This window comes from Dreissena polymorpha, chromosome 1, assembly GCF_020536995.1.
Source record: "Dreissena polymorpha isolate Duluth1 chromosome 1, UMN_Dpol_1.0, whole genome shotgun sequence".
In the NCBI taxonomy this organism is placed as follows: Eukaryota; Metazoa; Mollusca; class Bivalvia; order Myida; family Dreissenidae; genus Dreissena; species Dreissena polymorpha.
Window position 1 is genome coordinate 58,515,142 of NC_068355.1, and position 16,556 is coordinate 58,531,697.

Genomic DNA, 16,556 nt, shown 5'->3' on the forward strand with positions numbered 1-16,556 from the left:
GACCTAGTTTTTGACCCCCAGATGACCCAAATACAATCCCAACCCAGATTTTATCAAGATAAACATTCTGACCAAATTTCATAAAGATTGGATGAAAACTGTGACCTCTACTGTCTACACAAATTTTTTCTACTATTTGACCTAGTTTTTGACCAAGTGACCTAGTTTTTGACCCAAGATGACCCAAATACAATCCTAACCCAGATTTTATCAAGATAAACATTCTGACCAAATTTCATAAAGATTGGATGAAAACTGTGACCTCTACTGTCAACACAAGGTTTTTCTATTATTTGACATAGTTTTTGACCTAGGGACCCAGCTTTTGACCCCAGATGACCAAAATACAATCCCAACCCAGATTTCATCAAGATAAACATTCTGAGCAAATTTCATAAAGATTGGATGAAAATTGCGACCTCTATTGTCTAGACAAGGTTTTCTATTATTTGACCTATTATGTGACCTAGTTTTTGACCTAGTGACCTTGTTTTTGACCCCAGATGACCCAAATACAATCCCAACCCAGATTTTATCATAATAAACATTGTGACCAGATTTCCTAAAGATTGGATAAAAACTGTGACCTCTAGTGTCTGCACAAACAAATTGTTGACAGACACACGCACACACGGACGCCGGATATCACACGGTCACATAAGCTCACCATGTCACTTCGTGACAGGTGAGCTAAAAAAAATAATGGGGGGGGGGGATTCAGGGAGATGGGGGGGGGGTGTGGGGGATGGTTTGGGTGGAGTCTATTGTGGTATGTCAGGTAAGAGTTGTTTTGTCAAAGTATCAATCGAATCTAATCATAAATCAAGAAGCTATGGCAATTTTAGCAAAATTTAATAATTTCACCTTGAGAGTCAAGGTCATTCAAAGGTCAAGGTAAAATTCAACTTGTACAGTACCCTCATGATAGCATGAAAGTATTTGAAGTTTAAAAGTAATATCCTTGATACTTTAGAAGTAAAGTGGATCTAAACATAAAATGTAACCATATATTCAAAGTAACTTAGTCAAAAAAGGGCCATAATTCCGTAAAAATGACAGCCAGAGTTATGCAACTTGTCCTTTACTGTCCCCTTATGATAGTTTGCAAGTGTTCCAAGTATGAAAGCAATATCTATGATTCTTTAGGGGTAAAGTGGACCAAAACACAAAACTTAACCAAATTTTCAAGTATAAAGGGCCCATAATTCCTTCAAAATGCCCGTCAGAGTTAAATAACTTTGCCTGCACAGTCCCCTTACGATAGTAAATAAGTGTTGCAAGTATGAAAGCAATAGCTTTGATACTTTAGGAAAAAAGTGGACCTAAACACAAAACTTAACCAAATTTTCAATTTTGTAAGTATAAAAAGGGTACATAATTCTGTCCAAATGCCAGTCAGAGTTACATAACTTCGCCTGCACAGTCCCCTTATGATAGTAAGTGTTGCAAGTATGAAAGCAATAGCTTTGATACTTAAGGAATAAAATGGACCTAAACACAAAACTTAACCAAAATTTTCAATTTTCTAAGTATAAAAAGGGCACATAATTCTGTAAAAATGCACGCTAGAGTTCTCTCACTTTGCCTGCCCAGTCCCCTCATGATAGTAAGTAAGTGTACCAAGTTTGAATGCAATAGCATTGATACTTTATGAGAAAGTGGACCTAAACGCAAACTTAACCGGACGCCGACACCTACGCCAAGGTGATGACAATAGCTTTTTTTTTTTTTTAAATAGATGAGCTAAAAATGAAAAACCAATATAACTAGTTTACCCCAATACCCAAGATGCTGCATGTAGTAATATGTAGTAAGTTGAAGGAGAGAAACATCGGACCCTGGGGAATGTCAAGTTTGAAAACGGGCATTACTTAAAGTGTGTAGAAGACCACAATACCAAATGTTAAACTTTTAGCCTTTTGGTTTCAGGGATTGAAAAAAGTTATATTGCTACTCAAACATATATACACTATTTGACAACCAGGATGTGGCCAGTTTTGACCACAGGGTCATTATTTGATAAAACTTAATGTAACAGTGATCTTGACCTTTGAACTAGTGACCCCAATTTCAATTGGGGTCATCAACTGTCAAAGGCCAAATAACATTTTAAGTATCAATCCAATCAGTCAATTTGTTGACAAGTTATTAATCTGAAACACTTTCACACTTGTGACAGAGACATTGACCTTTGACCTAATGACAACAATTTCATTAGGGGCCATCTACTGTTCAAGGCCAATCCACATGGGAAGTATCAAGCAAATGGGTGAATCAGTTGACAAGTTATTGATTGGAAACGATTTCACACTTTGTGGGATAGTGGCCTTGACTTTTGACCAAGGAACCCCATTTTCAATAGGAGCCATCTATTGTCAAATGCACATGGGAAGTATTAAGCCAATCAATCCCTCTGTTAACAAGTTATTGATCAAAAACTATTTTCGCTCTTATTGTGACAGTGACCTTTGACCATGTCCCCCCAATTTCAATAGGGTTCATCTTATGGCAAAGGCCAATGTCATAGGAAGTATCAAGCAAATTGGTCAATCAGTTTACAAGTTATTGATCCGAAACAAACTGGTCTACTGACAGATGGACCAACATCCAGCAAAACAATATACCCCCTCTTCTTTGAAGGGGGGGATAACAATAATAATTTTACAAAACCTTGAAAAGTGTGCTTTAATTTTGTACATAAGGAGACAAGTTTAACAATTGCAAAGACAAAACTTCATTTCATGAGCAAGATTCCAAAGAAGTTTGAATGTTGTACCTTAAAAAGTGTAGGAGAGTTTTTCTGGAAAAATATCGTTTCTATTGACAGACATAAGTCCATGGGGATTTCAGTATATGCATTGTTCAACTTACATCTTTTTTGTTGACCATATGCCAGAAAGGCCAGGCATCTTTGTAGTCCAGCATTTTGTTGATGATGTCTTCTACAACCTGAAACAACATTTAATGGATGCATGTATTTGCTGTATGGGGTTTATAATTATAGTACTAAGGGTTTAATAACTACCACTACATGACCTTGCACTTATAACAACCAATTGAATATTTATCACAGAAGGGTGATATGCGTGTACATTGTGGGCACATGTGGCTTGATTTCACACTATATCGGCTATATATTTTTTTTTAATCTTAAAAAAGCAAATTTCTAACACACTTTCTGTTTGGGAATGTGTGGTACAATACTATCTTCCTTTGGTTAAAACAGACCAATACATGCACAAATATTGTGCAGACTAGCCAGCGTCACTATTACGTGTATGGAGATATTCACATCCACACAATTTTGAAACAATTAACATACACAGCAGGAATGTCATAATCATTTGAAACAAGCAATTTTTATACAAACCTTACCAATTTTGAAATGGGTTATCAGACTTCTATGTGATACAAACAAACGCAGTTCCTTATAAACCCATACATAATTTTAAACTATCTGCATAAACAACTGGCAATCGCTCACTAATGAAAACCAGGCTAAATGAACATCTCAATAGTTAGCCAGACTTTCAACACATTCACACACACAAAAACAGCCACCCTACCGATAATTCAGAGGGAGCTCTCCTTGACGCCTTTGACCTGCTCTCAAACTCAATGTCCGGAGACAGGGCAGAGGCACGCTTCCTTTTCCTGCTCTCTGCACTTTTGGGGGAATGGTGGCTCTTACTATCTCTCGTCCGGTTTCCTCCTGTGCTGCCCCTTGATGTCCGGGCTGTTTTTTTCCGCGAGGGCTTAGCCTCTTCTTCCTCCTCCTCAGTGCTATCGTCTTCGTCTTGCTCCTCTACTTCGGTGCTTGAACTCTCCTCCTCCTCTTCTTCGTCTTCCTCGCTCGATTCGTGATAAGTTTTGCGGGCTTTTGCTGCTGCCTTGCCACCTAATGATAGAAATGTGTTGGTGTTTTTAAGCTCACTTGAGCCCTGTTAACTCCAGTAAAATGTATGTATTTTGTAGGTCATTTGTAGGCAATTACTTTCAAGTCTTACTGTAGTGTAAATTTTCCCATGAGTTGGTGGGGATCAATCTATTTGTAATTTTATTTCTAATAGATGTACAAAACCAAAATAATATGACATACTTTTTATTAACTTGAAGTAAATTTTTTTATGGAAAACTGAATAAACAAAGACATTGATATATTATTGATTCTGTTTAAACCTGGCAAACATTGAGTGTGTTTGCTTTTCTTATAACACATTGGCTCAATGTGTTATAATAATATTAATTGTACATGCAGCATACAATGTGTAACTGACACTGATGACCCCATGACACCCATATAAATAGTTCAGAGGAGAAAATGACAAAGCGTCCTTTTCCAGCCAAAAATTGGTTACATATAAGAAGATTTTTAAATAAAATAAACACTACAAAGATGTCCGTCAAAAGTACTATATACGGGCACAAAATACTCCAGAGAATAATACACATAAATGTTGTTATCTCTAGGTATAACAATATTTTCAACATAATATACCCGTACAAGGACATTGACTCACCTCCACCACGTCTACCCCTGGTCCCTGATCTTGTCTTTCGAGTGATCCCATTCTTGCAGTTGTTGCACACCCATTGACCTCTAAAGAACAAGCAAACAAGCTCTAAATTTATTGGGATGCTAAAAATAATGCTGAGTATTTCAGCTCAAAAATGTGTGCTTTATATTGCTATATACAAACAGCCTTTTTTTGACAATTGCATTGAGACTTAACTTGGTGGAGATCTTAGTGGTGGTGGTGTAGGTATGTATCTAAATGATCATTCCTACCACACATAGGAGTATTTAAATGCAATGACGAGATAACTAAAAAAATTGTTTTGTCCATCAGAGCTTGAGTGGCCTACCAGTAACTGACTTAATGAACATGTCTGTACAATTAAACTGGGACATGACACCATTGTTAGGCAAATTCTTCTCAATCACAGCAATTGCAAACCAATTTATGATAGTTTAAACCCAAGTATTTTATCTCGATTGCATATAAAACCTTAGGCTTATTGAAACACTCTCTAGTCCATTTCCTTGGAAAAACCAGTACTTGAAACACTCTCTAGTCGATTTCCTTGGAAAAACCAGTACTTGAAACACTCTCTAGTCCATTTCCTTGGAACAACCAGTACTTGGTATCTTTTAGGGAGATTTACAGAACACTCCTGCTATGGGAATCAAACCTGTGACCTTTCAGTGGCTAGTTAGGCACCATATCCACTAATCCACGGTCACCTCAAAATAAATGTTATGCTCAATGTAAGCCATACATGTAAAGACTAACTGTTCACCTGGGAGGTCGTCTGAGTGGCGGGTCGTGACACTCGAGGTGGTACACGTCGGGACAGTTAGCACACAGTATAAGGCTCTCGTCCCCCCCACACTCCACACACTTCTCCTCATGCTGTATGCTCTCCTTCTTGGCCTCCTTGACATCTTCATCCTCTGAAGTGTCCTGATGCAAAAAACATGAGCCTTGTTCTGAGAAAACTGGGCTTAATGTATGTGCGTAAAGTGTCATCCCAGATTAGCCTGTGCAGTACGCACAGGCTAATCAGTGAAGCCTGTGCCGTACGCACAGGCTAATCAGTGACGACACTTTCCGCTTGTATGGTATTTTTGGTAAAGAGGGACTTCAGGGGTTTTTTTGGCCCGATTTTATAGCCGAAATTCGGCTATGTTCCCAATCCCAAAAAGTATACTTTTTTCCCAAAATGTGGCAAAAAATTCCCAATTTCCAAAAAAAAAAAAATTTTTTTTTTTTTTTTGAAAGAAGTCTCGTGTATTTTATCTCAATTTTAATTAAATTACATCATACAAAGTATTATATGATTTTTTTCTTTTAATTTGAATGATTATAAAGAGTTAAATCAAATTTAGTATTTCCCTAATTAGTGGACTTTTCATGTGGAAAAAAAGGCTAATGAATTTATTTTCCCAATTTCATGAAAATGCCGATAAAATTCCCAATTCCAAAGCCATGGGCTATCTTCCCAAAAAGTGGTAAAAAAACCCTGGACTTAGTTTCAAGGAAGTCCCTCTTTACCAAAAATCCAGTTTAGGCGGAAAGTGTCGTCCCTGATTAGCCTGTGTGGACTGCACAGGCTAATCTGGGACAACTCTTTACGCACATGCATTATGCCCAGTTTTATCAAAACGCGACTCACATACATGGAAGAATGAATTTAACTTATTAAAAGCCATACCACCATGTAAAATTGTAATGCTTAATATTTGCTTTAACAATTAAAACAATAATAATCAAATAATTACATAACGTTAATTGTGATTTGAACTGTTTTTATAATGAGCTATGCAGTGAAATTATGGTTTTCCTTATAGAGGAAAATGTATTATAAAATGCCTTTATTTTGACTCCTTTTAAACACAAGCCCCCTCTTTAGCACAAGATGGCCATTGGCCTTAAAGCACTTACCTGAGACCACATTAAACTTAACTACATTTTGTATTCTTAGAAAGTTTGAGCCGATTTATGATTGGACCATGACATTTTTTTATTTGAACACAACCTAGTTATCATTGATTCCAGTGTACCTTAACAAACTGGCAGGGATGTAAAAATTGAATTTCACTGTAGATTCACTAAATTGGTGGTCAGTTTTGGACCAATTTCCTGAAGTTTTTGAAACATTGAAGGAAAATTGAATTGAAAAGGTTTCTATCTTGAGTTGTTAGTTTATATTTAGCACAAATGCTGGAGATAAAATAGACAATATTTTCTGGCCTATAATTATTTTGGTGTTTAAGACATGAAATTCAGTTTGATAAAATACAGGTAGTACTATACGATTATCTCTAGTCAAGATCACGTTTGATTGTATTATTTATGCTTAGCTATGTAAACAATACACTATTATATTTCTAAACATTAATGCACATTTTTGTATTTATAATTAGTCATATACGTTCATCAATAAATAAGCAAAGGATACATATGCAAACCTCATTGTATTTTCCAGGGGCATCCACCACACGTCTTCGATTGAGAGGCTGCAACAGACAGGCCAATTTATATCCATAATTGGTAACCTTTTAGTGCTATAACAATCACACTATCTTCCAAAATATTGCCCTTTGGTATAACGCATTATCTAATATAACGGTTGTGGGTCTTGGCTTCCGTTTTTTTCTCCTACCTTTCAATTTTGTCTCAATTGTTTTCTTGAAAATTGAAAAATGTTGGCGCCCCTAGTGCTGATTGATCAATTATAATGAATCATATACTTTCCATTACTTTTTTTTTTAAAGATATGTGATAATCTATTGTTTGATGCAAATAAAGGTGCGAAACAATGGCATGTGTAAGGTGTGAAACAATAGAATGTGAAATTTGTAAATCAATCTTTTTAATCCTTGAAATCTTCGACAAATCTCTTTTCATTATGTTTTTTTATCTTGTCTCCTAAAATGCAATTGAAAACGTAACAGGAAAATAAAAAGAAAACATGTAGCCCAGACGATTTAAAGCCATGCAAACGCAAGGTAATTGTCAACAGAAATTCACTTTGATTTGTGCTTGATTTTCAGTAAATATCCGGGAAGCAAGTTTTTTGCATGACTCCTTATAATGCAATAAAACATTGCTTTGTACCTGATATTTTTACATTCAATCTAAATTTAAATTTACTCGCCCATTGGTTGTTATAATTACATCAGAACAGAGCCCAATGAAACCTATGTCCCATCATGCACTGTTCACTTTATAATTCTAAAAAATTGACAGAGGCCTATGTTTGTCTTTATGAAATTCTTAAACACATTTATCATTATCAGCATTTTTTTTATTAAAAGTTATAATGATATTGGATTATCAGATATAATTGCATATTATAAATGCAGTATGTAAAAGGTTATCAATATGGTAGGGTTTATATGCATGTTTTGGCAAATGACAACAAAACAAGGAAATAAATTAGCTCAGAACAAATTACATCGCGATCTTGTGGCTTGGACCCTGTCATCCACGTGTTATTGGAGTTACAGTGTAATATGTAAAAATAAAAATCAAGTGAATGGTTCTTTAAGACAGCATAATATGGAAAAAACTAGTTGTAATAAAATGGTGCACTCACATGGATTGCAATGTTTGATTTCTCTGATTGTTCTATAAGCTTAGAAAGTAACATTAGACTCACTTGGATAATGTTACTCTTTTTTATTAATTCAAAACTTATACTTTAAACCCAAAAACCTTATGATAACACGCCAAAACAATGAATCTGCAATTTCCCAGGACATCCTGTATAGAATCTATTATATTATGCATGTTTCAGCTGGCCTACTCACAGCACAGGCCATGCACTTCCACTCTCCCTTGGGTACCCCATGCAAGGCGGGCCGGAGACAGAACATGTGGAACGCCTGGTTGCACTCATCACACAGCAACAGCTTGTCCTCCTCGCCCTTCCGACGACAGATCTTACATTTCTGAAAATCACAATTAATTAAGCCTCCTTCTGAGAAGTCTGGGCTTATTGCATGCGCGTAAAGTGTCATCCCAGATTAGCCTGTGCAGGCCACTCATGCTAATCAGGGACAACACTTTAGCGCTTTCATTGAAAGTTTAGTTTAAAGCCGATCTCATGTAAACAACAAGATATGTGTTTGTCAGAAACACTGCGTCCCCTTTTGAAGCTATATATTTGACCTTGAAGGATGACCTTGACCTTTCACCACTCAAATTGTGCAGCTCCATGAGATACACATGCACGCCAAATATGAAGTTGCTATCTTCAATATTGCAAAAGTTATTGCATAATGTTAAAGTTGGAGCAAACAAACACACAAACAAACCAACAGACAGGGCAAAAACAAAATATCCCCCACTACAGTGGTGGGGGACATAAAAATCCAGTCTAGGAAGAAAATGTGGTCCCTGATAAGCCTGTGCAGACTTGAATGATACTTTATGCACATGCAATAATCCAGGGTCTCCATCAACAAAGCTTTATTAAGAAAACATGCGATGTGTTTGTGAAACACTATGTCCCCATATATTTGACCTTTGACCTTGAATGATGACCTTGACCTTTCACCACTCACAATGTGCAGCTCCATGAGATACACATGCATGCCAAATATCAAGCTATTATCTTCAATACTGCAAAAGTGTACATTAAATTAGCGATTTTGACCCATATATTTGACCTTTGACCTAGAAGGATGACCTTGACCTTTCACCACTCAAAATGTGAAGCTCTATGAGATATACATGCATGCAAAATATGAAATTGCTATTTTCAATATTGCAAAAGTTATTGCAAATGTTAAAGTTTGCACAAACAAACAGACAAACCAACCAACAAACCAACCAACAGACAAGTCAAAAACAATATGTCCCCAACTATAGTGGTGGGGGACATAACAAGAGCTGTCAGAGGACAGCGCGCTCGATAATTTGAGTGCTTGACAGTATAACGTAAGCCATCATGGGGAAATTGTTTATATTCAATAATTTATTAGGCAATCTTTAAAAAATAAAAAAATAAAGTAATTTTTTTATTTTTATTTTTTTTTGGGGGGGGGGTTAGGGGGGGTGAGAGGGGTGTATAATGTTGGGTGTGGTAATTTATTAGATGATGTTTATAAAAAAAATAAAAAATTGGGGGGGGGGGGGTTGGGGGGGAGAAAGGATTCTGGGTAGGGGCGTGGGATATTGTTTGGGTGGAATCCATTGTGGTATTCAGGTAAGTGTTGTTTTGTCAAAGAAATGATAAAATGTGATCATAAGACTATTGCCAAGCAATATAGTCCCCTACCGGCTTCACCATTGTCAGAAATTCCACCATATCAGAATTTTTTTTTATTTGTTGTTATAGAACCAGAATTTTTTACGTAGGAACAAAATTAAATGACGTGCATAATGTCAATATTGCCATCTATCCATGTTTCAAGTTTCATGAAAAAATATTTAAAACTTTTAAAGTTATCGCAGGATCCAGAAAACCACCATTTTCAGCAGTATTTCTAGTCTATTTGTTGCCATAGTAACCATAATTTTTGACATAGGAACAAAATGAAATGACGTGCATAACGTTCATATTGCCATCTTTCCATGTTTCAAGTTTCATGAAAAAATATTAAGAACTTTAAAAGTTATTGCAGGATCCAGAAAAGTGTGACTGACTGACAGACAGACAGAGCGCAAACCATAAGTCCCCTCGGGTGAAACCGGTAGGGGACAATAAAGAAGTTAAGGAAATTTAAGCAAAATGTTCAATTATCTAGGTGTAAAAGGGGCCATAATTATGTCAAAATGCTTGATACAGTGGTCTGCTCTTGTTTATAGGTTGGGGGTCATGTTGGTAAACAAGTATGCAACATATAAAAGCAATATGTCAAAGGATATAGGAAATAGTTGGGGTAGTACACAAACTTTAACATAGATTTATCAATAATATGAATATTTTAAGTATAAAAGGGGAAATAATTATGACAAAATGCTTGATAAGAGTTGTCTGCTCTTGTTTATAGGTTGGGGTGATGTTGGTAAACAAGTATGCAAAATATAAAAGCAATATGTCAAGGGACAATGAAAATAATTGGGTAGTACGAAAACTTTAACATTTGCACGCTAACGCTAACGCAGACGCTAACGCCGGGGTGAGTAGGATAGCTCCACTTTATATATTTTATTTATAATAGTCGAGCTAAAACTTGCGTTTATTACAAATTATCAAGTGTCTTAATTTATTGGCCAATAAAGCAAGGAAATGCTAAATTTATTTTGTAGTTTTGTAATAACTCTTTTTGTTCTTAATTTAAATGTTTAAAGGAAGAACAGCTAGGGCTGACCTTAATAAATTGTTCGTTTGGAGTTACCCGACCGACTCACTAAAATTCCCGCGACTCATATTTTTTAAGCCAACTACCAGTCTTTTTTTAGTTCACAAAAACCGGCCAGCGTTTGTAAGACTTCCTTAGAAGAAATGACAATATGTACATCAGTGTTAAACATGGAAAATAAATGTTCATTAAATGTTAGTTTGCCTTTTAATTATGTACAACATATCTCTAAATAAACCAAGTACCCTATAGGGTTTCTCATCTTTGTATAATGTTATACCATATAGAAAAAAAAACACAAAAAAAAACATTCCTACCTACCTATCCACCTTAAACAATTTGGGTCGAGTAACTCCAAACAAACAATATATTAAGGTCAGCCTAGTGTACTTATGTTAGAATGTGAAATGGAGCTTTGTCATGAATTATTCAAGAAATAAATGAAAATCAGGGGGTTTTCTGCTATGTAAAAAAGACCGAAAAACCGAAATTATATATAAAAAAAATCTCAATTTGACCAGACTCTTTTTCTCCAGATGGCTGGAAAACCCCCCTTAAATTATGTCTTTTATACTATTTCACAAAACATTGAAAAGTGATACTTGATATTTAATACTCTTACTATTTCCAAATATGCATCAAACAAAAAGTTCTGCAAATTACAGCATTTTCCCTCCCATACTTTTTGTTCTTTACATGACCAAAATATGACTATTTCATTCAGCTTTTTAATCAAAATTAACCACTTACCGCGTGTTCTGCTGACTTTTCCCACTTTATACAGGTATCCAGAATTCCCAGCATTACATGAAGTCTTGATAGAGTTCCAGCCTGTTTCAAGGCATCCTGCCATTGTGTTATACCCTCAGCCACAACAGGTGAATTTTCCTCCTCTGTATGAACTATTGATAAAATGGAACGTCCCCTTTATGTACAGAGCAATCCAAATATGTAACATTGAAGATATCTGCATTCATCATATTATAATGTGCTGAAGATTTTCTTATAAAAGCATGCAGAGCAGTAACAGCAGGCCTTTCCCTAATCATTTTCGGATTACCTTTATCTGTCAAATTGTAGAATTAAACGAGACTTACCTGTACGTTGAAGTCCAATAGAAATTCTATGAGTAGAAGAATTAAGGAGGGATGAAATGATTTATATATTCGTACAAAATAGAATAAGCAATTTTAGCACCAAATTTTTTGTAAATTGGGAAAATGTTTGGTTTTGAGTTTTTGCATTTGAAAAATTGTCACAAGTTATTGAGAGGAAACCACCTGTGTAAAGCCACCTTCGAGCTATACCATCATCTTATGATTTTCAATTTTGTTTTTCTGGTAAAATATATTCATGAATAACCATGTTAATGTATTAGGCATAAGAACTACCCTTGAAAGAGTCCATTCCCATATGCCCAATAGGATAAAGGCATATATGTGAACCTTTATGGCAATCGAGTGCTTAAGTCAATCTAATTGTATCATACTTGTTTAATGTACCAACCTTCTGTTCCTGATTTCTTCTTTTTTGCGACCATTATTCCATCAAGGAACTTTTCAAGAACGTTTTCCTGAACTTCTAGTAAGCATGAAATCTGCAAAAATACAGAAAGAATTTGCCATTTATTGTTGCTTCAATACAGTAACACTGCTTTAACTGACTAGTGTAGTGGACCAGGGGTTTAATGACATCTTAGATCTCTGTAGATCTTCACACTAAAGGGGTATACGTTTTGTATCCCTTCGAGGCTGCATGACGTAAAATCAAGCAAGTTATTTTACACATGTAATCATATTAGAATAGTAGTGCCAATAAGTCACAAAATATGCCAGTATAAAGGTCAGGATAACAGTGAGCTATGAAGGATGCAGTGGCTGTACAAATGATGGCTATGTTTTAAACATTAATCTAATTCAATTAAAATAATTTAAGTGATATCTCAAGTAAGGTCAGCAGGTACGAAACCTCCACATATTTTCTACATATTGCCCTCTTGGTGCAAAAAGGTACCATTGACATTGAAATAAGAAGGCACAAGGCACCCTTTTGCACAAATTGGGCGTATTATATCCTCCATACTGTAAGTTATTTAGCACATTCTATTTACAATTCTGAATGCAATCTGGCTGGTTATCATACTTGGTCATGATGTTATCGACATGAACATTATCCCCAAAGTTGTATGATGATTTCATTTTAACTCTTTTTTTTTATATTAAGCAGAAAACATGTTCCTAGACTCCACCTTCCCATCGAATGTGTTCCCATAATACCGGTACACTCCATTTTTTAAACAGGCATATACCAATTGCAGGAGTGTAACTTCAAATCCAAAGACAAAAATACATGCAAATTATGCATTTAAGTGGATTAATACTTTTGGACAAGTTTATTTACAGAAAGACAGATGCCATGGTGAGAGCAGTAGACCCAATTTACAAAGTTGCACGAATTTTAAAAGCACTCCATTTATATCTAGCCATTTCCATTTGTTTCAAAGAAATCACACATTATAATCCTGAAGTATCAACCTATCAACCAAGCCTACCAGCGGTTCTAAAGTGTTGGCAGTCTCCAGTTTCACAGACCAGGCATCAAAATCTTCCACCCCTCCCAGTCCACCATTGCGCAACTTCACTTCAGTGTCCAATAACTCCTGTACAAGAAGCAGAACATCAAACACGGGTGAGTAAATCTGACATAATCTGCGTCTTAAGCAAATTTTTAAAAAGATACAAATCAAATGAATGTAAGTTTTTAATAATCAATTAATCTTGAAAGAGACTTAACATGCACGATGACATTCATATATGGGAAACAGATAAAGAGAAACAAAAAAAAACACTTCTGAATGCTGACAAAATATGTTAAAAATGTTTAACCTTTTGAAATATCTCCAGCATTTCTTTATCCCCATCACTGTCCTTTATCTGGTCAGGCTTCACCCTGATGGCAAAACATCACATTCACAACTATTCCTTTTGAATAAAATAACAGACTGTATCTCCAATATAGTGCGGTCCATTATAACGCTGTGTCCAATATAACGCGGGGGGTGCTTGGATCCCGTTTTTTCTCCAACCTTCCATTTCTGATTCAAATCCATGTTATGCAACTTCATGTATTTTCAGGAAATTCAAAGAAGCCGGCGATCACAGCTTGATTGCTTTATCCGTCCGTTTAACTGATTTTAATCGATTAGAGGTAAAACGACACTCGACAGCTAATTGGTGTTAATCTGTTGTGTAATGTCAATAAAGGTGTGAAAACTCGCAAGTCTGTGTTTATTACATTTATTCCCTATCAGAGCGGTTCAGTGCGATAATTTCAATAAGGCAAGTGCAAGCGGAATAATTATCAAATTAAAGTTATTTAAAACAATTACCTGTTTATGTTTTGTATTTATCGTGTATTGTATTTCATTGTATAAACTATGACTGTGTGTGTTATTGTTTATTATATGCTATACATGCTTGATAAATAAAAAGATCTTTGTGTATGTTTAATGTTTCAGTACGTATACGAAAAACAAATTGAAAAATCCTGACGATTTATTTACATGCTAACGCAGTGTAATAGTTAACAGAGATGCACTTAAATTTTTGCCCGTTATCAGAAAGTCCACGGAAAGCACGTTTTGTACATGCTGGGTATGACGCAATAAAACATTTCTTTGTTCATGTGTCGTATTGCATTCAATCTAAATTTAAATTCGCTCGTTCAATGAAAGCTGTGTCCCATAATGCACTGTACTATTTTTTCTGAAAAATGGCGTAGGCATATGAATTTGTTTATGAAATTCGTAAACATATTTCTTGTCATAAATCTTTAACATTATTTTTTCGTAAGTGATGTAATTATATTGGATTATCGGTTAAATGTGCACATTAGAAAAGTGGTATGTATACTGTTATCGTTCGATTCCCATGTATTTGCGGTTGACAACACAGCATGGCAATACACAGGACCTAAATTATAGGCTATACCATACCTGTTTTTATAGCCCCCTTAAATAAATAAGCTCAAAACTTATAACGCTGTCCATTTATAACGCCGTTGCTTGGCTTGGACCCCGTCATCCGCGTTATATTGGAGTTACAGTGTATAACATAAATACCTTAAACTTGTAAGTAAACAATTCGCCATAAAAGTTTAACAAATACGAGGTCAAAGAGAAATTAATTAACCTTAATATGGTCTAACTGTACTATGTACGTTTTGAAAACAATTTCTTAAGGAAATCCAATTAGGTCCAGATTTCAGGTTGTCTGGTCTAAGCATCTAATAACTCTGAATTTCATAAAACTCTTGTAGCTTTGGGTAAAGCCCAGCACAAAATGAGGTCCACTTTTCTTACACAGCTTTCCATCCGGTTCCGGGATTAAAATAGAATTACACAAAATACACTTTTCCCCCAAAAACTTGATTCTAAGTTGCTTTTATCAAAGTTGTCTTTATTTTATATCTTTCATTCAGAAGAACAACAGGCTTAGTAGATACCAAAGAACCTGGATCTAGGAATACTGGGCATAATGCATGTGGGTAAGGTGTCAACCCACATCAGGGACAACACTTTCAGCATAATGCATGTAGATAAGGTGTCAACCCACATCAGGGACAACACTGTCAGCATACACTGGAGTTTTGTTTATAAGAGACTTCCTTTAAACAAACAAGAGCAACGCATAACGGGTGCCAGCGCTCGGCTGCAGGTGCATTTTTTAATATATGAAAGCTTGTCAGATAATTATTAATTTTTTCAAGGTCACATTGACCTTGACCTTTGACCTAGTGACCCAAAAATGGGTGTGGTGTGTAGAAATCATCAAGGTGCATCTACATATGAAGTTTCAAAGTTCTAGGTGGAAGCACTTTAATTTAAGAGCAAAACGTCAAAGTTTAACCACGACGCCGGCGGACGGCTGACGACATGACATGACAAGCTGGCTATGACAATACCTTCAAATGGAAACTGTTGTCTCTGATTAACCTATGCAGACTGAATATGCGAACCTGGGACAACACTTGACATACATGCATTAAGCTCCATTTTCACAGACCAAGGCTCTACCCATCATCATGCTCTTCATATTTACCTCGCTTGTTTTTGCATGGCATACTTGATGTCCTCCTCTCGCCGACTGAGTTCCTTCTTCAGCTTGCTCTCTCTGGCTCCTTTGTCATGCAGGGAGTCGATCAACTCTCGTATTGTTGGCACGCTTTCGTACGTGAACCAGAGATTCTGTCCCACATGTGGAAACCTGTAGGGAAGGCATTCAGAACATTAAAAACTACACCATGGCAACTCATATCCTGGGTGAGTTTTACAGTAATCTGTAGCATGGTTTTGCATTCCCAAGTTAATAAGGTCTCTGCTTCAAAGCTGCTTATTAAGTAGATATCTTATATTTTGTCAATCCAGTTATTGTCAATTTGGCTTTTTTGCTAGCTATAAAATTACATCCAACATTTGTGTTGTCATTGAACTTAAAAGCCTTCTGGGGCTTGTTTTTCTTGCTATAACACTAACAATCTATATCTTATGTTTTCTAAATGAACTTTGCAACGTTAAAAGGTTTGTTTTTCTTGCTATTATATTTAAAAAAATACCATTTGTAACTGTACTTGGCAACCTTAATGGCCATGTTTATTTTACATTTTCTCAACGCACTTAGCAACGTCATAAGGTTTGTTTTTCATGAAATTACATTTACTACCTATCTCTTACATCTTGTAA

The 16,556-nt window shown here is 35.8% G+C and overlaps 1 protein-coding gene across 1 annotated transcript in view; it reads right to left on the reverse strand.

Moving 5' to 3' along the window:
- Positions 1–16,556, reverse strand: part of LOC127881893 (tyrosine-protein kinase BAZ1B-like) — a 71,084-nt gene that overhangs the window by 13,394 nt on the left and 41,134 nt on the right. Inside the window, exons 20-30 of the mRNA XM_052430097.1 lie at positions 15,916–16,080; positions 13,702–13,765; positions 13,368–13,475; positions 12,323–12,413; positions 11,567–11,718; positions 8,318–8,458; positions 6,974–7,021; positions 5,302–5,465; positions 4,521–4,600; positions 3,567–3,898; positions 2,872–2,949 (exon numbers count right to left, since the gene is read on the reverse strand). Coding sequence (XP_052286057.1) covers positions 2,872–2,949; positions 3,567–3,898; positions 4,521–4,600; positions 5,302–5,465; positions 6,974–7,021; positions 8,318–8,458; positions 11,567–11,718; positions 12,323–12,413; positions 13,368–13,475; positions 13,702–13,765; positions 15,916–16,080 — 1,423 coding nt within the window. The remainder of the gene's footprint in view (positions 1–2,871; positions 2,950–3,566; positions 3,899–4,520; positions 4,601–5,301; positions 5,466–6,973; positions 7,022–8,317; positions 8,459–11,566; positions 11,719–12,322; positions 12,414–13,367; positions 13,476–13,701; positions 13,766–15,915; positions 16,081–16,556) is intronic.